This window comes from Lagopus leucura, unplaced genomic scaffold (assembly GCF_019238085.1).
Source record: "Lagopus leucura isolate 7727_CA_CO unplaced genomic scaffold, USGS_WTPT01 Super-Scaffold_100002, whole genome shotgun sequence".
Lineage (NCBI taxonomy): Eukaryota > Metazoa > Chordata > Aves > Galliformes > Phasianidae > Lagopus > Lagopus leucura.
Window position 1 is genome coordinate 11,229,198 of NW_024962263.1, and position 27,583 is coordinate 11,256,780.

A 27,583-nucleotide genomic window follows, 5' to 3' on the forward strand; every position below is an offset into this window, starting at 1 on the left:
AATTCCTGGGACACACCATTACCAGTGAAGAGATGTGGTGTCATCACAAGAGCCAGAATCAAAATGGCAGTCACATTTTGCTCAGATGTGAACCAAACACACAGGCAGTAAGCTGGGAATGAAATTCATTTGCAAGCAGCTTCAGAGAAGATGGGATTTTCAGGCAGATTTGCACCCGTTTTCCATTTTACTTGAGGCGTTTTTGAATGTGTGGGTTTGTACCCTTCGTTATTCACTGAATGGAGAGATTGGATCCAAAACATTCAAGCTACTTAAAATGCAATGTGTTTTCAAAATTGTTTGCTCACTTGGTCATCTCTTCATGCAGACGTTAACAAAGCATGACTTTTGATCTGGGCTGATGCATTTACAAGTAGGCCCTCTGAAAGTCTCCTCTGCCTCTTCTCTTAAAGCTAGTGTGTTTTTATTTAATTTGTCAGATACAAAGGTGGAGTTTTTGCTACAATTTCTTGAAGAATCAGTAAGACTTTAACTGAACTTGATGAAGATTGGTTGTTTATCAAGAAGGTGTGTTGAAAGAGTGCCATCATTGTCCAAAATACACAAAATGCACGACTGAGAAGCATTTGGGATTCCATTCCCAAACCTCCTACAACATCTGTGTGACTAGGCAAGTCACTTCACCTCCCCAGTAAAATAGGAAAGAAAGAAATGTCACGACTCTTCTGTGATACAGCTTCGTGAAGCCACGAATGAGAAGCATGCATCAGTGTTGGTTGTGCATGGTTAAATCGGGTATCTGCTCCAGTTTTATGAGATGTTAAAATACCTTTGTGAACGATTCTGAAGCAGGACGTGGAATTGTGGTGGTTTCTTGCTAATTCTTGGCACCTCAGATCTCCACTTCAGTCCACCTGCATAAGAGTGCTGTGCAGCCAAGTGTTGGGAGTTGACGGGAATAGGGAAAATCCCCCAGGTGTTGTTCCTTTGGTGCTCTATTGCAACTTGAATGACAAAGTGCAGATGTTATTTCTACCTGGAAAAAGGAGTGGAAAGGAACAGTTGCAGAGCAATTCTGATTATGATGATCCTAGACAAAATTCATTCCATAGGTGCATCTGTTGAACATAAAATCTCAGATAATAAAATTGAAGGAATACGCCACGTGGCCATGATGTGATAGGGGCAAGGGGAGGAGAAGTAACCCGCAGAAAATATAAAAGCATTGGAATAGCTGAAGATAATACAGGAAGGACCAGTGATATATGTGCTGAGATGTTCCATGCACTGCAGGAAGGAGTCTGCAGGTGAAAAAAAAAAATAAAAATTGAAAGAGAGTCTCTGCTATTTCATATGCTTTAGATACATGATTAATATGCTAGAAAGAGTGATGTCCTGATTTTCCCCTAGGTTTTTTGTGGAAAGAAAGTGCATATGGAGAACACATCTAATAAAAGCTCTTCTGGCAGATGAGAGCTGAAGGAGGAACAAAAATAGTGCCTGCTTGGCCAGGCAGCAGCTGCTGCTTTTGGACTGTTTCATGGAAGACGTGAATTTGATTCATTTCCAAAGACAATTTGGAAACTCCAGGCAGCAGAGAAAGGGACTCCCCCTTGACTTGGCTGTTTTTCTCTGAATTGCACTTGTGTGAAATGCAGTTAGCTGTGCTTCTCGAGTCATTTCTGGGGGATTGCAGTGTGTAGGGATTGACCCTCTGTTCCTCAGTTCAAGAGATTTGGGAGCCTCGGTGCCTGGAGTCAAACATACTGGATTTCAAAAGGCTGGGGAACTTGCAGCTTCTGCTGCGGCCACCTCAGTGGAAAAGTTCTCATTAACTTCAAACCAAAGCAGATCTCAACTGCACATTGAAGTTTCTCTACTGGTGGCCAGTGCCTCCTTGATCTCTCTGGTTACTAAGTGCTGGTTAGGGCTGTCTTAGTCCCTCTGGACCTCCCTCTCTTCCAGACTGAACTCTGTGCTGTTCTTCCATTTGACAAGACCAAGTCTTATCCAACTTAAACATGAAGCACATCTACTAGGGTACTGAGGAACTAAGCAACTTACCTAGCTGAAAACAACCCATGTGCGGGCTGGGCTGTGGAAATGGCTGAGGTAAGTGTAGGAGAGCACTGTTTGGTGATTGCTCCGACAGTAATTTGCCTGCTCTGATGGGAAACAATAATGGGGAGGAAGAGACAGTAAACAGTGAATCAATCCACACACTTGTTTAAAAATACCTCCTTTTTGTGGCTTTGGTTACAAGAACACTTTGTGGGTCACAGAAGAAAGGCATTAGCAGTAGTTTAGGCCATATTCTAATTTTTACTTTCATGAAGTCCCATGAATCTCTAAGCAACAGAATTTCCACCAGTGCTCATACTGGAGGGGAAAGGGGAGCAGAGGGGCAGTGGATATTTTAAGCAAATCATTGCAGTTAAAGCAAGCAGGAACTTCTGTAACTAGCGCTAGATTGCAGTGAAGGAGTGCATTTGTTTGAGGAGGGGCAGCATGAGACACTAGAAACCCCAATTTTGATTTTTAGATACTCTCCAAAGGGGGATGATGATAAGTATTCTTGGTCTGCCTCATGTTGCTGCAGATTTAGGAAATGGGGGCTACATGGTTCAGGGATGATTCTTACCAACCCCTGCAGATGCAAAGAAGAGAAGATGCGGTGCTCAGAGAAAGCATGCCCTGTGCTATGGCATACCTCCTCCTCCACCTGTTGGTGATGATTGGTGTGGGAAGATTTTATAAAGATTGCATCCTAGAGAGACAGTGTTTATTTTAATGAACATAGTGATGAAGTACAGCTAAATCTTAAGGTTTCAAAAGAACTTCCAACAACTTGGTGTGTTTGAAATCCTCCAGGCACTGGGTGGCTTGAGCAGCAAACAGAACACTTGTCAGACTTAAGCAGATTCATGATGGAAACATCTTTAAAAGTAACACACAAAATGTAGTAGAAAAGATCTCAGTTGTCTGACTTTGGGTTGTTGTTAGATTTAGCTTTTTTCCTATGATCTTCTACAGTTCACGCCAATTATTCTCAGTTTTTCTCACTGTGTCTTGACACTCACAGTGCATGACTGTTAAGAGTGATGGTTAATAGTTGTACCAGATAATATGATCAGAGTGAGGTTTATTGGCCTGGCTCAGTGAAGGTAAAAGAAACATGTAATGAAGTTTTTAGAGAGAAGCCAAGCAGGACTTTAATTTTGGTCTCTTGGTTTCCTTCAGCTTTGTTTCAGGGGAAAGCAGTATAAGCAAATAGCAGCACCTGTGGGAATGGAATAGAAAATTTGGAGGAGCTCTCAGGAGCAGCATAAAGCAGTGAAGTATAGTTTCGTTCTGGATTTTCTGAGGTGTCAGGAAAAAAAGGCAAATATTACACATAAACGAGAGGAAAAAAGAAAGGAAAATGGGCTCTTAAATAAACAAATATATATGCATACATTGACTGTTTGTTGTGGTTTAATCTGTCAAATGACTGAGCACCACATGGTCGTTCATTCACTCCCCTCCTTCCCAGAGGGATGGGGGAGAGAACTGCAAAAAAAACCAACAAAGTAGAACTTGTGGGTTGACATAAAATTGCTTACTAAAATAGATAAAAGGATAATAATTAGAATTATATATATATATATATGAATATATATTCATATATATATGAATGTATATAACAAGTGATGCACAGGAAATTGCTCACCACCCCTGACCAGTGCCAAGCTAGCCCCCCGAGCAGAGGAAGAGAGCCAGATGAACTCCCACCCCATTCAAATCTCCTTCCTCATGATGCCATATGGAACAGAACATCTCTTTGGCCATTTTGAGTCACCTGTCTTAATTCTGTTCCGTCCCAGCTCCTTAGGCCCTTGCTGCAAACAGTCTTGGCTCTGTACAACACTGCTTAGCAGCAGCTATAAATGTCGGTGTGTTATCAACATTGTTTTTCAAGAACCAAAACATAGCATCATACCAGGTACTCTGAAGAAAACAATTCTGTCCCAGCTGAAACTATGATGCTATTCTATCTCAATGTGCTTAAGGAAAACAATAATGAAAATAAGCTGATTAGCCAAAATCTATACTACACATTTAGTCCAGAGCCTATAGACTCACTGGCTGCTATTGAACTGTACATGGTAGTGCAGTGTTGACAGCACCTTTTACAGTATATCCAACCAGCAAAGGTATTGGTTGAGAAAATGTAGGACATGCAGACTTAGGCTCCATGACCCACATCCACACTTATTGTTCTCCTGAAAAGAGAAAAAGCAGCCCCAGCTCTCCACTCTTGGTATTGATATTTTGTGCTTTATAAGTCTGCCTGCACAGATGGATGCAAGGAAGCCAAAAATGCAGCTGAAAGATGGTGGTGCACATGAACAGCTCTGCTCCAGTAAGCTCTGAAGGGCCTGATGTACGTGTGCACCAAGTTTAAATATGGAGTCTGCATGTATAACACCAGTCCCTTTCTGCTGTTTAGCGGTACCAACGTTTATCCTCATCCCAAGGTGCCTTATTGGAGACACCTACATAAGCTGTTGATCCTGTACCCTGTAGCTGCTTTGTGCATTGGTAAACCAAGGTAGGAGGTGACTCTCCATAGTACCTCTCCATGCTAGGACAACTTGGTTCTGCCTTATGGACCTATCTTACATGGTCTCTGTCAGTTAGTATTTAAAGTGTAACACTAAATTGGGAATTCCCTGAAGGATCCTTTCAATCTCTCTTGTCAAAGTTATGGGAACTTAGTACACAGGGACCTTTTAGGGAAGATTAAAGAAGCGGTCCGTATCAGAACTGGAGCAGCCCTTGTCATACAGGTTCCCAAATGAGCCTTGGGCAGCAATAATGATATTGCTGAGTTCTCTGCCTATTTTGACTTTTTTTTCCTAATGAAGTCAATCTGTGTTGCTGCTTCTCCAGCAGTAAGTTATGGTCCTCATTTGCCCCTATGCAAGTTAAGCACCCATTCTTGAAGGTCTCCTAGTCCCTGGGAATCCCTGACCATTGCCCTGGGCGGCCAGTTCCAGGGTCTGACCACCTCTGGTGAAGATTTTTTTCTCAACACCCACTTGACCAACCCCTGACCTCAGCATTTACCATTACCCGAGAACCACCATGCCAGTAAGCATGTCGTAGCTGTAGATGTCAGTCCATGCTCCTTCAAGCACTGCTGTCTTTCCCGAGTCTTTGCAAAAACAGACTTGTAGATGGGGAACATCATAGTTCACAGCTTCTTGGGCAGTACGGCAGCATGGTTGGACTTGTACACCAGCTTGATCACTGTCCAGATGCTTTGCCCTCATGAAGCTAGTGGAGAAGCTCCTCCTCCTGACATCAGTCTCAGCAGGATCTGTCTTTCAGTGCTTTGAGTAACGGTTTAAGGCCACCAAGTGGCCATTTTTTTCTTGCTTTTTTCTCTTCAAGACAACCACCAGCACCAGCCCGTCAGAAAGGCAGGCATAGTAATAAAGAGATGTAGCAGTGCTTTGCCTTCCATAAGACGAAATCACATCACCTCTCTACTTTTATCCTGTTGCACAGCCGCAAATAAATTCTCCTATCTGCAAGGTAAAGAGTTAAAGAAGCTTTGAAAATTCCTGCAGTTTTGATGATGTGCTCTTGCAGCAAACACTGGCAGCTATTTGCATGCTTTTCAAGGATGGAGAGCCAAGAAGCACTGCAGGCAGATTTTGGAGGCCTGAATACACAGAGGTGCTAAGGAGAGCACTGTCCTGTGACTGAGTGGAGATGTTGCAGGGAAGCAGTCCTTTACTGTGGCCAGTTCCTGCTCTGACCAACGGCCAATGGTGCCCTCCCACACAGCAACAGTTAGAGCAGCAATTACTATAAATAAGCACAATGGCAGTTGCGTACACTTTTCTTCTTTTTTATAGCAGGCGCTGTATTTTTTTGACCCAATCCACAGCAAAAAGGAAAAAAAAAGCCCAAAAAGAAAGAATTATGTAACAAAATGAGTAATGCTCAGTGGTGAGGGAATTTCTTGGTGTTTTCTATCACGCAGTGCCTCTGGTTGAAGTGTGCATAGCTAAATTTGCATCACTGGCAATGTGAAGAATTTTATTTTGCTTCAAAAGGAGAAGCACTCGCCCATGCTACCAAGTCACCTTCAGAGTACCTATCCTTCCTGTTCATGCTCACCAAGGGTAGCCATGCATGCAGAGGTCTCTCTTTTTTCACCATTAGAAGAGAGCAGCTTGGTGCTAAAGTCAATGCAATGGGCCATCCCACCTCCATCAGCTGCCAACAGCAGCTGCAGCTGTTACACTCATCAGAAGTCACCGTGGGCTGCTGTCAACTGTCAGACAATGTTCAGATTGTGTTCAGAATCTGTCTGAGAGAAATGGAAATGAAATGAGGTGGACAGCATGCTTGCAAAGGGGAGGTTTTTCGTGCCACCGAAAGGACAGAAGCACATCCTTTTGTCAGACAGTGTGAGGTGAGTTAAGACCAAACACTGACCACATGAAATCCTGTCTACATGAAGGCTTCCCAGTCCCTGGCAGCAGCTCTCATGTCATCTATGATGTTTTCTTCTATCTACATTCGACCAAGCCCTGGATGTCATTCTACTGACTAGATGATTGTGGATTGCCCCTCCTTATGTAATGACATCAAAAGGTGCTGCAATCCAGAATGGAGAAAGACATGAGGAGGAGACACACTGACATACTGTTACTGTAATTCAGTCTGAATGTTGGGTTATGTTAGTAATTAGGATGAGAGGTAATGCCCTTAAGTTGCACTAGGGGAGGTTCAGGTGAGAAATTAAGAAAAATTTCTTCTCAGAAGAAGTAATGAGGCAGTGGCACAGGCTGCACAGAGAGGTGGTGGAGTCACCGTCCCTGCAAGTGTTGAAGAACTGTGAGGATATGGCACTGAGGGATGTAGGTAGTGGGCATGGTGTGGATGGACTGGTGGTTAGAATAGATGATCTCGGTGGTCTTACTGATTCGATGATTCTAAAACAGCAAGGCCTCTTTTTTTTTTAAAGTGGTCACAGTTTTATGAAGCTTTCTGCAGACTTTTGATGGCATTTTGACTCCTGTGTGGTTTTGGTTTTTTTTTTTGGTCACAATTGGTAGTTTTGTCCCACACCATCAAGGTGTTTGTTTGCTCTTTGCTAATGAAGGTATGCTCTCAGCATCTTTGGATACAAGGCGCTGTGACCATTGGACTCTCCAGGGAAGGAGCACTTGTCATGGAGGGCTGTAAGCACCGATGTCATCGATGTCATTGCTGTCCGAGGCTCAGAGGAGAATGATCTCCCTCCTGCCTAGGGCAGCTGCCCTGCCTGAACAGTGTGCTCTGTCCTATCTGCTCACTGGGTTGAACCTGCTCACCTGGCTCTGTGTTGCACAGGAGGTTTAATTGCATTTTGTTTCTGAAAACTGCCAGAAGGCATTCACTGATCTATTTACTTGTAAGACTGATAATTGATAGCAGGACAAATTCTGACTGGAAGTACTTGCTACTTCCCATTCTTACTCTCCTTCAAAATCCTTGTTAACACAGACTTGTTTTTTTTTCTTTCTTTTTTTTTGGTTTTGTTTTGTTTTTGTTTTTTGCTTTTTGTTTTCCTTTAAATCATTCTTCTGCACACCTAATAGGGCTGACTTGCTTCTTTTCAAAGAGAAATGCCACTGCACCTTCATTTTGGTCTCACGTTCACTCTCTCTTGGAAATAGCCAAACTCCTGCATGGTGTCAATGTGAATGAAGAGTCAGGTCTCTACCCAACAACACAAGCAAGGTTTTTGTGTTGCTGCTTAAGGAAAAAACAATTAATAAGTGGGATTTTTCTTTAAACAAGTTCACTCCATATTTTTTCCTTTGGGACGGTGAGTTCCGCTTTATCAAAAAGAAGAAGGTAACTCAAACTGCTAGGCCATCACCACCACCACTTTTTCTCAACCATCTGCATTTCATCAGCATCTGCTCAGTACGTCCATGCTGAGAACTTCCCCCTCACTAATCAAGGTCGAATGAAACTAAACCATGTTTCACAGTGTGCAGGGCATGCTGTATCTACAGTCTCTGAAATATCTCTTTCCAAAGCACTGTATGTAACATGAGGGACTCCCATGCCAGAATGGTCACGGACAAGAGCCAACCCTTCCAGTGTCTTTAAAGCAGGGAAATGCCAGTGGCAGCTGCATTTGTGTTGTAAGTGAAACTTCACAAAGCTCCCTGCATTAAGACCTTTTCTCTGTCATTTAAATTCCTGCTTTGCATTGCTTTTCCCAAAGATGCTTCCATACAAAAGGACAGAAAACCCAGACTTTTATTTTTAATTGAAATTTGTAATAGGTAGTGGGAAAGGAATGGTCGATACTTAAATAATATAGATCTTGTGGGTTTTTCAGTGTTTTGTGTTTAGCTTTCAGCATTTTTTATTCCCCCACTGTACCCTCCCCAAGTCATTTTCTGATTTCATGGAACTACTTGCAGATCATCTTTGAAGTGGAACCTCAAACCCAAAATGTACAAAACCAAATCAATCATTTGAACCCAGGAAATGATCTGAATTTGAAGTTAGATACAAGCGAGCCCAAGCACAATACTTGCTGTGTGCTGATATGAAAGCAAGCAAAGGTCAATTAAAGCAAAAATACCTGAAGTGGTCACACAAGAGGCCTCCCATTCCCAGGACGTGGGAAACCCACAATGTGCTGGGAAGTCCACTTGCTGGGGCATCACCCAGCCACAGACCCGTGACAAGCTCAAAGCATGCAAAGAACACATCAACACGCCAGCCAATGCTCAGTGCTTCCAAATCCCTCAAAATTTGCTTCCACCTCTGTTCTCACCTGCTGGAGGAAAGGTCCCATTCCCCAGCCAATGCACCCAGCTGGCAGCCCGGGTCCCACCTTGTCACCAGCTGCATCTTTGTCCCACTCCTGCAACAGCCAGCCCTGCCTCATCTTGTGCTTCCCACAGTATGAAAATACAATCCAATAAGTATTTTGTTTTGTTTTTCCAAAGGAATCAACTCAGTCTTTACCTTGCTCTTCATTGTAATTAACAATATTTAAACGAGTACTGTCTCTGCCCCTCCACTCCTTTGGCATATCATGCCCAGCTTGATTAAACTGCACCTGTAACCAAGATGCAATGAGCGACTTTGTCAGTGTTAGTCATGTTCAGGATGTCTTCAGCTGTCCGTTACATTTCTAGGCAATGATCCGAAGAAACTCAGCCATGTGAGCTGGTAGTCTGAAATCCAGGTTACTGTTCACTTAGACTTTTTGAACAAGGAGCACTGAATACAGAAGAAGCTAAGGTCTTGCTGTGCCTTGGATTTCGACAATACTCTCAGCCCTCTCAGGACAAAGTTCAGCCTGATTTCCCAGGCAGGAGTGGGATGGATTGTTACTCCACGTAGATTTTAGAGAGCTGGACAAACACCTTGAGAAGTGACAGTGACCAATGCTTTCCTTATTTTTCATTTGAAGTCTACTTGCATTTTTTTTTTCCATTAATCAAATGATTAAATGAAGAAGTGATTGCTGATGAAAGTGGCTAGACCATCACAGTGTGCTCTGCTTTGAGGAGATGGGGAGAGGAAGGACAGTACTCCCTGCTCGTAAGTGAAAGAAGCTTACAAGCAGGAGGGGGAGTGACTTTTAGATGGGCTGATAGAGACAGGACAAGGGGGAATGGCTTTAAACTAAAAAAGTGCTAATTTAGGTTAGATGTTAGGAAGAAATGTTTTACTCAGAGAGTGGTGAGACACTGACACAGGCTGCCTAGAGAAGCTGTCTGCCCCATCCCTGGCACTCAAAGCCAAGTTGGATGGGGCCCCGAGCAGCCTGAGCTGGTGGGGGGCAGCCCTGCCCAGGGCACGGGGTGGGACTGAGTGGGCTCTAAGGTCCCTTCCAACCTAAACCTTTCTATGACAACAGTGTATTCAGAAACAGAGCCAACACAGAAAAAGAGAATGGGAAAAAGATGTTGCTCCAGATTAAATCACTGCACTATGAATCCAGCCTTGGAACACACTTTGTCCAATTTCTTGCTTCAGTCAGCAAAAAGCCCTCTTATTGCTTTCATTCATAATGATAGACGATGTGATTAGCCACACTGCTTATTCATGTTTTCATTTCCTCAGCTTGGAGGAATCATTTGATTCATGTATCCAATGCAGAGGTGACTGCAGGGTTGTCAGATATCTTCACCTTGTCTTGCTGTGATTGTTGGTGAATAGGTAGCAATATGTAGCTGCCTCATGGCCTCTCGGGCAGTGCAGAGTGACCTTTCGAGAAATACTTTTTAGTAAAACAGGTTTTGTTATTAGTATCCACAGGCACACGCATGTGCACACACACAGACATATGAGAAATACAAGCTTTTTGCTCCCTTATGAAAATACTGAAATTTAGAGCATCACAAGAGCAAATCCCACACCTCTGTCTAGTTTTGTGCTGGAAAAGTTCATGCTGTGTGACTCCAGATGACTACACCAGACAGTCTGAATGCTGAAGCAGTATGCAGTTCCTGTTCTTCATACTACTCTTCATTCCTTTGGTTTCCCAAAGGTAAATTTCTTTTTTTTTCATGTTGTTTTCTTGCACTCTCTCAGGACACTTGCCATGTGCCTCATGCACCCCGGAGGCCCAGTGGGAAGTCCAACAAAAGCTTTGCTGTGGGCTTTTTGGGGAGGCATCAACCCAAGGTTTCTGAGCTGTGTCCTTGTCCTGGTGACCCAAGTGTCCTGTGTCAGTGAGTGAGCATGCCAAGCTTCCCTCTGCATAGCAAAGTTGCTCCAGGTATTGTGATGCACGGTGCAAAGCTGTTTTAGTAGCAGACAGGAGCTGGGGCAGGGTGACATAAAGGCAGCCGTACAAAGGGCAGCACAAAGTATTCTTGTCTATGAGGCAGAGGGGAAGTACATAAAAAGGAAACAAAATGTACACCAAATTCACCAAAAATAATCACAAGTGGAACGTGAGACTTTTCTGTTGAAAACTACAAAGACATGGCTGGATGCTGATAGCCTAAAATGACTGTTTAATTACTAACATGGATGACACGTGATAGAGTAATACTGTTCCAGAAGTCACGTTTTAGATGGAGGAATTGCAAATATCCTCCCAAAATGAGAGGAGAATGCTCATGTCCTGGTTTTAGAAGGAATTGAGTTTTCTTCCTTGTAGCTGGTATGGTGCTGTGTTTTCAGTTTAGGATGAGAATAACATTGGTAACACACTGATGTTTCAGTTGCTGAAGAACAGTGCTTACAGCAAGTCACTGATGCTGCTTTGGGTCTGAACTGTACTCCTGCTTTGGGTAGTGGAGGGCATTGCCTCATGGACCAGAAATGGGAATTGGTGAGGACTTCTGAGGGTTAAGAAGGCACTCACTGGAAACCAGTGCCAACAACGAGGCATGAAGCCCTTCAAAACCCTGATCTCAGGAAAGGGATCTCGGAGCAGATAAAGATGTAAATTTAGCAGCTGTGGGCTTCTCAAAGCCACTTTTGGGGGCTTAAGTCACTTCTGAAAATGCTTTTGCCTACGTGGTTTGTCAAGTGCTTCAGCACCAGCACGGCTGGGTCCCTGAAGGTCCCTCCAGCTTGGTCTTCATGTTTGTACCCATTGGGACGGCTCAGTTGCTGGATGACTGCTTTCATGCCCAAGGAGGCTTGCACTGCTGGACCTGAGGCCATGCACAGCTGCAAGGCACAGCTGCCTGCTGTCTCCATCCAGGCCCAGAAGATGCCCTTCCCAGTGGCACAGCCTCCCCCGCTGCATGGTTGGCCCTTGCAGCATGCTGCCACCGGTGCTGGTGAGGTGCAACCAATGCAGCACTCTCAGTGAGCGGGAGCAAGGCGAGCCCTGCTTAGGTTCCTCTTCTTCATGGAGGGGATTTCACGGTCTCCAGAGTGGGGAGAACCCCTGAACAGTGGCAATCCTCAGAGGGCCCTGCTGCGTGATGTGCTGCCTTTGCCACATTCCCATCAGGCCCTGACATATGGACAGATGGGCAGATCACATGCCTCTATGGAGAGGCTGGCTGGCCTTGCCCCAGGGAAAGCAGCAGAGACAACCCCTCTGAAGGGTCACCCAAGTTTGAGGAGCACCAGGTTGCAAGAGCTTTGACATGTGCACCTCTGGGATCAGCGCTTCCTAAGGGCCCCAGCTCCAGGGCTGCTCTGAGCTCATCTCTGGCTGCTCTGTGCTGGGTGCAATTCCCACGTGAGTCGGCTGGAACTTCAGAGGGTTTTGGTGAAAGCAGAAGCCAGCTTTCTATGCACTGGGCATCGGTGAGTGGCTGTTGAGAAGAAACAGTCACTTTTCCTGGCATGCCTTTAGTCAGCGTGACCTTCAGAGTGTGAAACCAGGGGCCTGGTGGTGAGTGCAGTGGTTAAACAGCAGCAAGAGCGTTTCACAATAAGACTTCATTTGACACTGAGAAAACTTCCATGTAGACACTGAGACCTTAGGGCAGTTTGTAGGGTCAGGTGCTCAGGATGGTGGTGAAATCACTAGAAAAGGCAAAAAGGCCGTGAAGTGCTCTGAGTGTTCAGATCAGGAGCAAGACCAGTGAGGGAGTAACCATCCCAACATATGCAGAAAGGACATGGGACACAGACAGCCTCCTGCTGTGCTGCTGCAGCATCTGATGCAGATAACACAGTTGCGTTATTGATCAGAGCTTTCTACTTTGCAGCCTGAAATGATGGTCCTGGTTTTTTTTTTGACCATCTAAATGGCTGATGTCCAGAAACCCTCAGCAACGAAGTCAGCAAAACTAATGACATTATCACGTCTTACTCGTAGGAAGACTTATTTGTAAAGCCAAGTGTGCACTTGGGATTCTGGCTTCAGCATCTACTCTAAGATTTTAGCAACTGCACATGGTTTTCTAATACAGTTCTTTTTGCATAAAGACAGCAACCAACCACCCAGCCGTGTATATATAGCCATGTATATACACACATATATAATACATATATATAGTCTTTTTTTTTTTTTTTTTCTCCTTGAAAGGATTATGATTGGCTTTGTATTCTCTTACAGATTTCTGAGTGTATAACTCACCTAATTCTCTACCATGGTTTGCACTGGACATGTACAACTATTTTTTCAAGGCATTTTCCAGAAAGATGTTATTTTTTTCTGAAGGGTTTGATCTAATGCAGATAAATCTGCATGTTTCGCAGTGGTCAAAAATTTTCTGTCTTAAAAAACTGCAAAAAAAAAAAAGTTACAAGGAGCCTTCATTTTGTAGAGATATATTTCAGGATGGTTTTGTACTTAATGAAATTACAGCTGGTGGCCAGTTTTGCCTCCTGGAATCATACTGTGGATTTTTAGGAAGCCTTTCAGATGCTTTAGCATCATGGAATCATTAGGGTTGGAAAAGACCTCTAAAAGCACTTAGTCCAACTGCCAACCCAAGACCAATACTGCCCACTAAAATGTCCCTAAGTACTACCCTTTCCTTAAATGCTTCCTGGGATGGTGACTCCACCACCTCCCTGGGCAGCCTGTTTCAATGCCTCACCTCTCTTTTGGAGAAGAAATTCTTCCTAATATCCAACCTGACGATATCCAGCCTCCTTGTAAAGCCATGGCTGCTTGTCTTGCTTTACGGCGGCCGTCCCTTCCAATCTCAAAGAGATGTTCCACTGCTTTGAAGGTGCATTAACTCGTGACTGCAAAGATTTGGCGGGTGCTGCCAATTCTTTTTCTAGAGGATGATGTGCTATAAACCCAATATCTAAAAATGGCTGCGCTTCTCACTTCCCCCTCAAAACGTGGTGATAATTACATTTAAATTTCAGAAGATGGCGTTGAAGATTTGCAATTAATATCCTGAGCCCCACGCATGCCCCACTGCCAGCACAGGGCACAATGGCTGGGCTTTCATCTGATACGTTACAGCAGAAAGGATGTGGATGTGTTGGAAACGTTACAACAGAACAACAAGAAAGTGCCGTAGCACGAAACACTTGTCAGAAACCTGAATGAACCGAGAGACCTCCACGGCAGCCTGCACCTCGCACTTTTTGTCATCCAGCTCCTTTGGGCTGCTGGCAAGTGGGTCACCCACCTTCCTGGGCCCAATAAGGGCTCGAGAAAGGGACATAATGGGGTCAGGAAGGGGTCATGATGGGATCACCAAAGGGTCTTGTGAGGGAGAAGCAATATACTGGGGGGTCTCACGGCTCGGTCCCTGCTTCCACCCCGCGCTGTCTGAGCCGGGCACAGTCGGGGTGCGGGCAGCAGTGGGTGTGGGGGGGGTGGGAGCCGCCGGTCCCCGCGGCGCCGTCTGGGCCGTTTCTGGTGGGTGTCGCTGCCCGGCTCTGTTACAGTAAAGCCCGCCCGACGAGCGCAGGTAGGAGTTTCCCCGTGCTATTTATGTCTACGTGTGTGTCTGCATCGATTAAAAAAATACACGCGCGGACGCGCAGAGGGCGCCGGGCCGCTCCCCCCCGCCCCACAGCGTGTGTTTACCAGCAATGGGCATGTGTCACTGCCTCAGATGTTTTCCAGCTCGCGAAGTCCCCACTCCCCTCTGCCGGCTCCACCTCCGGGCGGGGGCACGCCTCCCCCCCCTCCCGGGCCCGGCGCCCTCCATCATATAAAGAAACTTCCCGGGGCCGCCGGCCCAGTCGCGCTGCACCCGACGGAGAGCAGCCGCTCCGGCGTCCGGCACAGGTAAGCGGCACCGGGAGCCGCGGAGCCGTGCCCCGACGGGGGCACCCGAGCTCGGTCTGCGCCGACGGGAGGGGCGCTTCTGGAGGCTTTGCCCGAGGCTCCCCGTGAGCACGAGCGGCGGAGCTGCCCGGGGAGGGATGCGAGGACCGGGTTTGGCGTGCGGGGCGTGAGAGATGCGGGGATGTGCGGCTCTCACTGCGGCGCGTTGACGGGGGATCCGAACGTCTGCATTTAGGGGAGCCGCCGAGCCGAGCTTTTGAGCAGAGAGGCACTCGGTGCGGTGTGCGGACAAACTTTGCAGAGCTCTGAGTGGTACTCTGGTGGGAGCAGCTGAGCGTGGATGTGTGTGGGACATCGCGTGCTCGGATGTGCTTTGCTTAAGGGAGGCTGTGAAAGCTCCTTTGCCATTACAGTGAAAAGCCGCATGAGTCGTAAACGTGTGTGAAGCCCTCCGATTTGTGTGGGTCTGCCCTTGCATAGCAAATATGCTTCGTGATTTTTAATTAATTTTATTTATTTATTTATTTATTTATTTTACTTTTTGGTTAAAAAGATCTAGTGGAACTCTGAGTGAGTCAGGAGGTTACATTTGAAGTCAGCCATGCTGAACATCCCAGCCACCTGTGTGTGCTCATGCATTACCGGGGCAGGGGGATCTCTGTCAAAGCCTGCAGTGTGGGGGGCTGCCTGGAGTGTGGGGCTGCTGGCACTCTGTTCTGTCTTTCTCAGGTGCTCTTAGCATCCTTTGACCCTTTGGTTTCCCTCTCCCTCTCGCAGCGCCCGCAGTGCTGGTGCTTAGCCTCGTGCGGTGCGGTGGGCTCAGCAACGCGCCCCCAACCCTGATCCCCCAACACGAGTGGCATGAACTTGGAGCCAGGCGAGTGCGGGATGAACTCGGTGAGCTGTGGCAACGGGAAGCTCCGCCAGTGGCTGATCGACCAGATAGACAGCGGCAAGTACCCAGGGCTGGTGTGGGAGAATGACGAGAAGAGCATCTTCCGCATCCCCTGGAAGCACGCTGGCAAGCAGGACTACAACCGCGAGGAGGATGCTGCCCTCTTCAAGGTACGGCGCCTGGGCTGCCCATCCTTTCCCTTTTCTTTATGCCTGCTGAGCTGTTTTCCTGCCTTGCCCTGCTGCTTTTTTCTCCTCCTAAACCTACAGAATCATTAAAGTTGGAAAAGACCACTAAGGTAATCTAGTCCAACTGACAACCCATCACCACCATGCCCACTAAACTGTGCTGTAGAGAGTAAATTCATGCACATGTAGACACACACATATACTGTGTCACAAGCATTGTGAACTTGTACCTTGTAGTTGATTTTTCTTTTTTTGTTTTTTTCCTCCTCTTCTTTTGATTACCTGAAATATTTCCAGGCTTGGGCTCTTTTTAAAGGGAAGTTCAGAGAGGGCATTGATAAACCAGATCCCCCTACCTGGAAGACCAGATTGAGGTGTGCTTTGAACAAGAGCAACGACTTTGAAGAGCTGGTGGAGAGAAGCCAGCTGGACATCTCAGATCCCTATAAAGTGTACAGAATAGTGCCAGAAGGAGCTAAAAAAGGTAAAACATCTCAAATCCCCTGTGTAACAGTGTGAATGTCTGTGTCATTGTAAGCATGCGAGGACCGAAGCATACTTTCCTGGAATGGCCATGCAGTCTTTGCAGGGGTGGGAGCCCAAGCACAGAGGTCAAATACATCTCATTCTGACTGACAGGCAAAAACACCCTGGAAAAAAAAAAAAAAAAAAAAAAAAGCTTTCTTGATGTAGGTTTTGAATACAGGGAGGGGCAAAAGTGCTCTGAGCTGTGCAACCACTGGGCTGGGGATGCCCAGTCTGTGACTGCTAGTTACCAGCATCTGCAGGCAGTCCCAGAGCAGGCAGGGCCCCCGAGACAGGGGCACAGCAATGTGCTAGAGGGCACTGATGCATGGCAGCACTTTGGGGTTTTTGGCCTGCCAGGGGGTGTGGGGTTTCCTCTTCCTGGCGGGACAGGGATGTGCTTGACATCATTTCTTTCCATCCCTCTGGTGAACATAGGTGCGAAACAGAACAGCATGGAGGAGCAGCCATTGATGAACCATCCCTTCCCAATCCCATCTCCTTACGCCTCTCTACCATCCCAGGTATGACATCAACTGTGCGTTTGGTGCTTGTGCACTGGGCACTAATGGCTCTGTACTGTGCAGTATGTCCTTCCTCACTGACATAGCTCTCTTGAGTTCTTTTTGGAAAGAGAAAAAAGCACTTTATTATGAAAACGGAAATTGGGAAGCAACTTTCCTAATGTCATCTGAGGCCACAGGGCAGTTGATTTCTTTTGGTGTTGTTTATCCCTGAGTAATTGCTGTCTTCTGTTTGGCAATAGATATTAGTGTACTGCCATCCTCTTGGAGCCAGAATGTAAGCACCCGATGAAGCACTGCTATTCCGAGCAGACATTTACCAGCAATGCTTTGACTGCCTTTTGTTATTCCACCCAGCTTGGTATTTACACCAGTGGTGAGAAGTTCATTTGAAAGTCCCATTGGTGGTAGTGGCGAAGTGCCATTCATGTAGGCTGGGCAGTGCTTAGACCTCCACGAGTTTTGTCAGGGCAGATAATGCCAGGAAGCTGAAAGCTGATGCAACGCGCAGCATCAGTTCTGACAACTACCAGGTAAAAGAATATCTCATTACATTGAATAGGTACCCAACTACATGGTGCCCCATGAGCGCAACTGGAGAGAATTTGCCCCGGAACAGCCGCATCCCGATATCCCCTACCAGTGTGCCAGCGTCCCCTTCCCAGCTCGCAGTCATCACTGGCAAGGGCCCAGCTGTGAGAATGGTAAGAGGGTCTGTCCCATCCGGGGCTGTGGCTGAGGCTGATCTAAGGAGAGGGCGTGTGGCCACCTGCAAGAACTGCAGGGTTCACCTTAGCTATTCATGGCTTTCACTGGTGGACCTCACTCGCCCCGCTCCTGACTGCGCAGACCTTAGAGCTCTGCTCACAAACCAACCCTCAGAAGTCCCAAGCTATCGTGAAAGCTCTGAGCAATAAGAAGGGAACCAACCTCCCAGCCCCAGAAGGGAATGTGTGTTCCTTCGTTTTGCTTTCTGATTTTGGGACTTCTGAGGCACATGTGAGCAAAATTTTTTTCCCTCCAGCCTTGTGGGTTAGAATGGTGTTATTCTCCCATGAGGGCAGCTGAAGTTATTACTTTTCCTATTAGACAGCTTGTCATAGGTCGAGCATCTCTTGGGGCTGGCACAGCAGAAATGGAATAAAGAGACATTCCTTTCCTCAGAGATCTTACAGTTTGAGCCCTTTTTCTAAGAGCTGCACGGAATCATAGAATGGCTTAGCTTTGAAGGGTCCTTAACAATCATCTCATTTCAGCCCCTCTGACATGGGCAAAATTGGCCACACTAATGTCTAAAAAACATAAGAGAAACATATGACACACACTGTGTGTCATAGGCACTTGCAGATCAGCTCACCTCAAGTAGATGGGCATTTGCTTCGCGAGGAGAAGGAGGTGGTGCAGTGGGGTGGGAAGCAAGGAGAGACAAGGATAGCAGATACTGAGTGTTCAGGGACGCTTCTCTGGGTGTTTCTGTGCAGAGAAATAGTTTTTATTCTCTGGGTCTGCTGAAGAGACAATGCTCGATGCAGAACAACTTTTGCTGCTAGTATACTGGAATTATTAAGGAGAATCGTTTGTTTTTAGCTGAGCTACTTGCCAATAAAAGTAGGCCTGTTGGCTGCATGAGCAGTGCCCCACAGTACATCCCATGCAGCTGTTGGGCACACACTGGGACACTTTGCTGATGTTTGTGACAGCTGTTGGTGGCTTGTCCTAGGTGTGCCACTGAGCTCTAGGACTTGTCAGGAGGTGTGGTGCTTTGCATATGCTTCACTCCAGCTCCTGGCCGTGGTGGGTCCTGCTGCTGGGAAGAGCACTTGCTTCCTCATAGAGGGACCTTTACTGACACTAAGAAACAGAGGAAAATATTGATTTCTTATGTGATAATTCGTGTACTGATAGGTATTTGTACGGCTAATAGTAGTCCTGGTAATACAGTTCCAATAATCTCCTGCTGCACAGTTTTCTCTGCTTGCTTCTAAGTCAGTGCTGATTCCAGCTTTATTATTACGCCTGTCTAAAGTAAAATTCCTTAGGCTGAATGGATTGTTTTTTGCAGGCAAGTTTTAAGAGCACTGTAGTCTGGTTAAAAATGTTATTGTAAGAGGGAGTATTTCACGCAGACCCAGATAAAAATACAGTCCAGATAACATCTTGAGTATTTGTAGTAAGCATATTTGAAAAATGGGAAACAAAACCATTTTATAAAGCAGAGAAGAGAGAGAGTTCATGGAGCCCAGAAAAACTCAATTTTGCTTACCTTTGACCTCTGGCCAAACTTTTCTCTTAGGATTTAGGTAGCTGTCACTGACTTTTGTTTGTGAAACAGGTTGTCAGGTGACAGGAACCTTTTATGCTTGTGCCCCTCCCGAGTCCCAGACTCCTGGCATCCCGATTGAGCCAAGCATAAGGTCTGGTGAAGCCCTCGCCCTGTCAGGTAAGGTCTGCAGCCCCTCAGGGCTTCTGGGGGATCCCTACAAGAGACTCCCACATCTGACTTGCCCTTGTGTTGTGTTTCTCCTTTCTGATGAAAAGGAAAAAAATGAAAAAAAGTAGTTATCCTTTTTAATGAATGAATCTGTTGCATGGGGCTTAAGCCTTGATTTGCTAGGATATTGAAACACTTGTAGCCTGAACTGCAGGGAACCTAGGGGCAGTGGTTTGAGTAGGTGGAAAGCTTTTCTGGCTCTTGGTTTTAATGCTGGGTAGTGTTGATGAACCACCAAGGGCATCTGGAGATACTGAGGGTCAGTGATGTTCAGCTCAGTTTCTATTTGGGAGGAGTTCTGTGGTACCTCGCTGTGCTCCTGCTAATGCCACCTGGCTTGGCTCTGTCTCATTATTTGTGGTAAATGAAGGCATTTGGGAAAGAAGAAGGGAATGATCTCAGTCAGCCAGCTCTGCAGACATCTAGCTGCCAGGGGAAGTCTCAATAACTCTGGGAAATGGTGCAGGAATGTGCTTGTCACAGCAATAGTGGATAAACCTACAGCAGGATGCCCAGCAGGTTTCTTGAGTCTTTTGAATCAGAGTCTGTATGTCTATATGTGCATATGTATGTATATATACACATATTCAGTGCCATGTGAGTGCCAAGCTGACCAAATTGTCATTTGAAAGGAAGATTTGGGAATTCAGGTGCAGCTGTGCACAGTTGGCACCAGCAGCAGCTTCTATTCAGGCAGCCAAGTGTGAGTTTGCAGGTCCCCTGTGCAGAAGCCTCTGCTATGCAAAATCTGGGGAGAAACACAGCTACTTCCTGATTATATCTGAGGAAGTCTACTGAGCCACTGTGTTTAATTGTGACATGAGCTTGGGAAATGAGACAAACAACTGTTTTTTATGCTGGCTTTCCCTGCTTAAACAGAAATGTGAGGTTTGCTGGGCATTGGTTCCTACCAAATTCTCACATGAGTAGCCCTCTTAATAAAATTAGAGACCATTAATGTTACTGTATCCCATGCTCTTTTTATGACTTTTGCTAATGTCTTTTGGGTGGTGATGACTGCCCGTGGCAGGGAGGCTCAGAAATCTCATGCATTTATGTCTCTTGGCCTTAACGCGAATTTAAAACATAAAATGTTTGTGGAAATATACCATAGTCATCCTTCTTATTTTAATTCTTGTAGATTGCCGGCTCCACATCTGCTTATATTACCGTGAGATACTGGTAAAGGAGGTGACAACTTCTAGTCCTGAAGGCTGTAGGATATCCCAGGGCCAAAGTTACGAGGTCAGCAGCCTGGAACAAGTCATCTTCCCTTATCCAGAGGATAACGGCCAGAGGAAGAACATAGAAAAGCTGCTGAGCCACTTGGAGCGAGGAGTAATACTGTGGATGGCACCCGATGGCCTCTATGCTAAGAGACTTTGCCAAAGTAGAATCTACTGGGATGGGCCTCTGGCTCTCTGCAGTGACCGACCCAACAAGCTGGAGCGGGATCAGACATGCAAGCTCTTTGATACTCAGCAGTTTTTAGCAGGTAATTCCCTCTGTGGCTTCGGTATAATTTCTGAAGAGGTAACCTGGTCACTCTCCGTGCTTTATGGGAATGCTCTTTTTATGATAGTAGTTGCCCCTCACTGCTTCTTTCAAAGAAATGCAGCCAGGGAGCATTGCCTTTTGAGAAATCTTGTCTAGTTCTGCCCTGTGCACAGTCTGTCTCTGCACAAATGGGTGGGAGTGACAGCCAAACCACACATGGCTTTATGAAGCATAGGGAGGAACCTAATAAAATAGTCTTCCCAAATGTTGGGTAGCAGAGGAAGGTGGATTCTGGACTTGGTTCTGCTTTGATAAGTCCAGGGCAGCACTGTGATCTGCAGTCATCCTGCTCTCAACCTGACCCAGAGTGAGCCTGGAATCTGTCCCAGAGCGTTCCAATATTGACATGGATTCCAGCAGAAGGCTTTCTTCTCTATCTGGGTCCAGCACCAATTGATGGAGCTGGGCTTTTTTCTTACAGCTTGCAGAATATGGCCCTGTATCACAGTACTTTTGAGCATGTAAAGGTGCTCACCCAGAGAAACTGGGAGCCAGGCCTTGCCTAGACATCTGGAGATAGCTTGGGCAGCAGGAGTGCATGCAACCCTTGATTTGAGGTGTATGGCATGGCAGCCAGGGAGTTCACACATTGCCCATCAGTGCAGCAGGAGTCTCTTAGAGGAATAATGTTTTGCAGTTTTTTTTTTTTTTTAAGCCCCCAAAACTTTAAACCAGCAGTTTTAGCACACGTTCCAAGGTTGCTGCATCATCCTAGCTAAATGGCCAAGCAAAAAAGGCATCTAATGAAAGAAATCTCATGGATATGAAAATTGACAGTTAGAAAGGGGAATTTGAGGTTAGGGCATTGGCTTGAGCTTCAATCAAATGCTAATTTTAAGACTCAATTCTGCCTGTGCTGATGGTTTTGGAAATCCCTTTCCCTTTTCTCAGAAGGTTTTTTAGATGTACTCTGGGTTTGTCCAAACGGTTGACAGTACCTCTCTTTTTAGAAGTCTAACCCCAAAGAGAAGCTTGAACAATAGTTACTTTTTCCCCCTCCTAAATTACTTATGCACTACAGCCTGTGTGAGCCCGAGGATGTGGTTGTAGCCATAGTCTGCGGTGTGTACAAAATAAGCTTTTGCATGTGTTGATGCTCAGCTAGGTTTATTAGTGACTTGCCTTGGACACGCCAAATCTGCAAGTCAATTGACAATATCAAGCTCCCAGACTGCAGGCAAGCTTGAGCTTTCCCTTATTAGGAAATTCAGCTTTCTTTGGGAAGAGATACAAGAGACCTCTGCCAGGAGAGGAAGTACTGGACAGCAGAGGAAGGGGCAGAAGTAGAACTGTGGACTGCAGTGGTTAGGATTCTGTTGAGGAGCTGGATCCTGCAGTGCAAACTGTTACCTGCCTTGGAGTCCTACAATAGCAGTAACACAGAAAATGGGTGGATGGCCTTGGGGAGCACTGCATAACAAATGCAGTAAACTGGGGTAGGCAGAAAGTAGAAGGATCCAAAAAGGGAACTGGGAGCTTGGCAGATGGCAGCTGCAGGAGGACTGACTTGGCAGAAGGATGGGAAGCTGGAGGAAGAGTAAAAGGATGAGAAGTGGTCTGAGGAGGAGTGTGGGGGCACTGCAGTGCAGGGAGGAACGTGGGCATGGGAAGAATGTGTGGAGGGCTTTGGAGAAAGGCAAGGCTGGCCTCCATCATCCTGCTGGTAGCAAAGAAAGGACTTCTCTGGGTCCATGCCAAGGACTGCTGGGTAGCACCGCCACAGATAATCAGGATTTGGAGAATTGCTGAGGCTGAGTAAAATGAGAGGAAGAGAAAGATGGAAGAAATTCTCCATGAGCAGCATTGTGTTGGTTGGGCCGTGGGTGGACTGTCCTACCCTCTCCTGAGGAAAGCAGGATTGCAGGGATCTCTGTTCTCTCTCTGCATAATGCCAGAGGGCTCACAGCACTTTCAGAGTTTTTGCTCTGTTTTAAGTGAACTTTCCATTGTATTACTCCTATAGCTGATCCTCCCAGTAAGACCAGTATGTCCAAATGGGGAACTGTTGTGGCAGCTGCTGAACTCGGTTTGGTCTGAAAAGCTTGCAATTAGAGTAGAAGCAGCAGGTATATATTATAATAAAAGATGCATTATGTCAAGTTCAAAGACTCTTATTCCCCTGTATAGCAGGGAGCACTTTGTCATAAGACATGGATTTTTAACTTTAATTGCCTTTGCAACTTTTCTTTAGAAAGCGTAAGGAAAGCTTTAAATTAAATGAACTCTTTATCAATCAATTATGTAGTGATGCTTCACATTATGAAGACTAAGAAAAATTTTGTATTAGATGCAATTTTCTGTACTGTGGAAGGAAATACAGTCTCTAAAACACAAGGCAGTGATTTTGGTCTCTCTTATAAAAGCCTCCCTGCCTATCTTTTACTGGGAACACTTTGGTGTAATGACGTAGTTTGACTTTTTCCTTAGTGCAAAATATGGATTAGTAAAGAGAGTATAGGCACACAGAAGACAATCTTTTTTGCCAGTTTGGTGCAGGGCTTAAATAAAGTCCTTCATCTTCCCATACCTTCCTTTCCCCCTCTAGAGACAGTGGTGGCAGTAACTCCATGATAGTGTCTAGCTGAGTCTGAATACAGTACTTCGTAGTACTTTGGCTCTACAAAGCCACTGGTTTCAGTGATATTTTTGGGTGTACTTTTCAGTGGGTCAGGGCTACTGCTGGCATTTGCTCCACAAGGTTCTGATGACAAGGCCAAATAAAAATATTTATTGGAAGTCATCCAGGTTTGTGCATCTGAAATGATTTATGAGGCACGGCAAACAGAAAAATGGCAATGTTATCATGAGCTTCCCCAGAAGAAAAGCAGAAAAGTCTCCAAACATGGTTTCTTCTCAGTTTCTTCTCCTTACCTCTGGTCTTTCTCCTGACTTCTCTCATCCTCTCCTTAGATTTACTTTACCTTCTCTCACTGTGCTCCAGGGTCCTCCATTTGGAGCTCAGCCATCCACAAAGACTTTCTTAACAGCCCTTTCTCTCTTCCCAGAGCTTCAAGCCTTTGCTCATCATGGACGTCCACTCCCAAGGTACCAGGTTGCTCTGTGCTTTGGGGAGGAATTTCCAGATCCACAGAGGCAGCGAAAACTAATTACGGCCCATGTAAGTAGGACTTGTTTGCTAAATGAAACATATTCCTTGGAGGATATCAATCTGCCAGTCAGACTTCTACCTTGCACAGGATGTGAAGGAGGTGGCAATTTCATGATAATGCAGCACACTCGAGTCTGAGGTTGAGTTTCCAGATTTTCCAGGACTGGTGGCCCTCAGAAGATCAGAGAGCCCAGTTACCCAATCTGTAAAGCATTTGCCATCAGTGATCTCTTTTACAAAGACCATCAGGACTCGAAAGGTACCCTAGAAGAGCTGGACAGTGTTGTCATTAGTGGCCCCATGGCACAACACCTTGGGCTGCCAGGCCAGTGCAGGACACAGTGCTTTCACCTAAAGGTGCTCCAGAGGCCCAGCATACATCCCACAGACCTCAGCCTTTGGACTGATGCAGGGACTGCCTGTGCAGCTCCAGTGCTAAGGTAGCTGGCAGGCTCGCAAGCTGGCTGACCACAGTTCATGCACACTCAAAGCTAGTGTTTCAGGATGCTATCTGAGAGAGGGTGCTGACAGAGACTGAGACCAGGTACTTTCTAAATTGACTGTATTGGCCCGTGTAACCACAAGAGAGGTGATAATCCACATGCTAGTGTTAAGGTATAACTTATTGCTGCTTTGGGTGGAAAGCTGGTGTCAGTTTTAATTTTTCAAAAGCCCCTGGGTAGCACAGAACCTAAATCAACTTTGCTCAGGCCTTACTGGTTGCTCCTCAGCCTGAAAAGTTGAACAGGTTGTCCCAGCTTGTGGAACTGCTCTGTGGCAGGGTTCCCTGCTGGCTCTGTCCCTTTCTGCAGGTAGGACCTGCTGCAAGTGTATGCTTCCACCCAAATGGTGCCTCTGTCTTTAATGTGTAGGGGTTGCAGAGAAGAGCCCAGCTGCAATGAATAAGGAGAGCTTCAAGTTTTAGTGCTTAGTGTGCAACTTAAACATTTGTAGCCAGGGCCCAAAGACCTGGTGAGGAATAGTGATTTCTAAGCAGATACAAGTGAAAGCAGTGTTAAGTCATACATGTCTCTCTTGGTGGAGGGCAGCAGCTGAAAAGGTGCCTCAGCAGAGCTTAAAGGAAAAGAAGTTTAGAGTAACCTTGTAGTTAGGTTGAAGTCTAATTTAAAAGATAGTTATTTTGTGGCATACCTAAGCATATCTGAACATTTCAATTTAAGACCTCAAAGTTCTTGAGGACGAAGATAAGACTTGCAGAGCACTGGGTCTGCATTTAAACACATTGAGTGGTCACAGACATGTCATATGTCACATTGCTCGTGTATGTGGGTGCAATTGCAATTACATCTGATTGCACTGATAACGTGCTCCTCTAAATGGAGACTGAGCAAATAAAGTGTGTGTGCAATTAGCAAAACATTTGTCAGCAGAACAGGCAAGTACTATCTTAGAAGAGAGATCAGTAAGAGCACAGAAATTATTTTCCCATTCTGGCAAGCAGAGGTGATTTGTCCTGCCCTGTTTTTTAATTTTAAAACGCTGTAAATGACTTACATGAGGACTGTGAAATTTTGTTATATGTCTGATTAACATTTTGTCTGTTCTTAAGGTTGAACCCATGTTTGCCAGGCAGCTGTATTACTTTGCGCAACAAAACAGTGGACATCTTCTGAGAGGCTATGATTTACCAGAACTCATGACTAGTCCAGAGGATTATCACAGATCTATTCGCCATTCCTCTATTCAAGAATAAGATCCTCAGAATAAGTGTTTCTAAAGGCACTGTAAAGATTATGCAGAGTGGAGGAGCTGATCTGGATAGCAATTTGGAGATCCAAATCACAGCTGGATGTGTTTGGGGGATCAAAGGTTCAATGATAGGAAAGTGAACTGGGACAGCCAAACTGTATGATACAAATGACGGGTCTTCAACGTTTGCATGCTACATCTCACATAAGTTCCACTGTTGCTGGGAATAACTCAAAACTGACGAAAAGATTGCTGTTTACGTTTGCTTAATGTTTTCCTTGTGTTGTGAGGACTGATTCTTACCGAAGACTTAAATCCAGAGTTTACACTGTTACATTGGCAGGGCTATTTATTTCGGATTACGATCTCAGGGAAGGTACATAAATTTGTGGTGTTCCCAGTTTGAAGCTGTAGCTACTGTAGGTAGGTAGCGAATGTAGATGGTTTATTGAGAATAGCTATACATGTAAGTGGTTTTAAACTTAGACTGGTAAGCATCATACCTATATTCGTATGTAGAATTTTTTAAAAAGAATGTAAATCTTCAGAGACATATTTTTTTAATACCTGACGGACATTTGTCCTTACAATACCACTTTGCTGCCACTGTTAGTATTAGATTAGGCCCCTTGATTGCAGTTTCTAAGCTGATCAGTTTGTGGTACTGTGTTATGACCATTTAGCTCACATTACCTGTGAATTAAAGTGAATTAACCACTGTAATTCTGGAGTCCCAAAGAGCATATTTAAAAATAAATCACATTTTATTTTCTTACCATTGCAAACTACTATGCATTATACATATATGTGCATTAGAATTAAGTTGGCAGATGTTGAAAATAGCACAGGGAATGGTCTTGCTACCCTTGGCTAATGTAACACACAGGAGGCAAGCTGAAGTGATCAGCACTTCAGGCTGTACAGAGCCAAGCTCTGCTCTTGGTGTGCACTCACAGCTTCCTTCCATTGGTACTGAAATGAACGTGAAGGAGGAGACTGAGGAGAGCAGAACTTGGCCTCCCAAACTAAGCCATGGAAAAAAATTTTTTGAATGTGTGTTTTAAAATCTTCACAGAAGTATGACTTCATGCAATTGGCAGCCTTGTGTGCTAGAATGCCATCACAGAGGCAAAGAGAAGGGGTCTGTTGAGTCTGTGTGGTAGTAAAACCTTCTCGCTGTTACACTGGAGGTCAGACTGTTTCAGCTCCAGAGTATGACCTCCCTGTGGTTAACGTGTGTACTTCACTTGAGTTTCTAAATGAAGAAGAAATGAATGGTACTTAGTCTGGCAGCAGACTTGTTTTCTAGGGACTTCTAACTTATACATCTTAAAGATGCATACTCTCTTGGGATATGTTATCCCCTTCCTGCTCCACAGTGCCAGGCAGAATTAATGGATGATTTTTGCTTTGTTGCCTGAAGTGCTTTTCCTGGCTTAAAGATTGATGGGGGAGACCTCTTCCATAGACATTAAAAGCACTGTTCTAGGTGACCTTCTGAGCTTCTGCATATGCTTTTGGTCTGTGCATACATTTTACCAGGATGGACTTTTGAGTTCAAACTGAACTGGTACGATACAATATAATAGCTGATGTTTTTTCCAGTGGCCGTTGCTTCATATGCTCGTTGCTTCAGCTCATGTCTTAGAATAAAGTCCTTATTCCCTACCAATTCGGTTTGTATGTGTTGCTTTCAGTAGTGGGGCAAATCTACTGAGCTCAGTCCTACACCGCTAACCTGGGCAATGCTGATGGATAAGGCTCTGGGGAACTGTATTTTTAGACAAAAGTGCAGGGAAAGGTCAAAAGGTAAGGATTTTTGCTCTTAGGAAAAACAAGGGATATTAGCTCATGTCCTCTGGCTCAGCCCAGCATCCTGACCTGTGCTCAACTCAACTCAATAGAGCTCAACCACAAGGCAGCTGTCA

General features: G+C 45.5%; 1 protein-coding gene across 1 annotated transcript; it reads left to right on the top strand.

Moving 5' to 3' along the window:
• Positions 1-14,622: 14,622 nt before the first annotated feature.
• Positions 14,623-27,314, top strand: IRF4 (interferon regulatory factor 4). The gene is made up of 9 exons (XM_042869593.1): positions 14,623-14,656; positions 15,434-15,721; positions 16,037-16,223; positions 16,703-16,788; positions 17,351-17,492; positions 19,121-19,228; positions 20,421-20,774; positions 23,842-23,954; positions 25,516-27,314. Exons 2-9 carry the CDS (start codon positions 15,518-15,520, stop codon positions 25,657-25,659), a joined length of 1,338 nt encoding a protein of 445 aa, XP_042725527.1. The 5' UTR covers positions 14,623-14,656; positions 15,434-15,517; the 3' UTR covers positions 25,660-27,314.
• The last annotated feature ends 269 nt before the right edge of the window (positions 27,315-27,583 follow it).

Excerpts from the sequence above, each read along its gene's own strand:
- IRF4 (XM_042869593.1), top strand. The coding sequence starts at position 15,518 with ATGAACTTGGAGCCAGGCGAGTGCGGGATGAACTCGGTGAGCTGTGGC. Across the intron at positions 15,722-16,036 it reads AGGATGCTGCCCTCTTCAAG|GCTTGGGCTCTTTTTAAAGG; the intron begins GTACGGCGCCTG and ends AAATATTTCCAG. Across the intron at positions 17,493-19,120 it reads AGGGCCCAGCTGTGAGAATG|GTTGTCAGGTGACAGGAACC; the intron begins GTAAGAGGGTCT and ends TTTGTGAAACAG.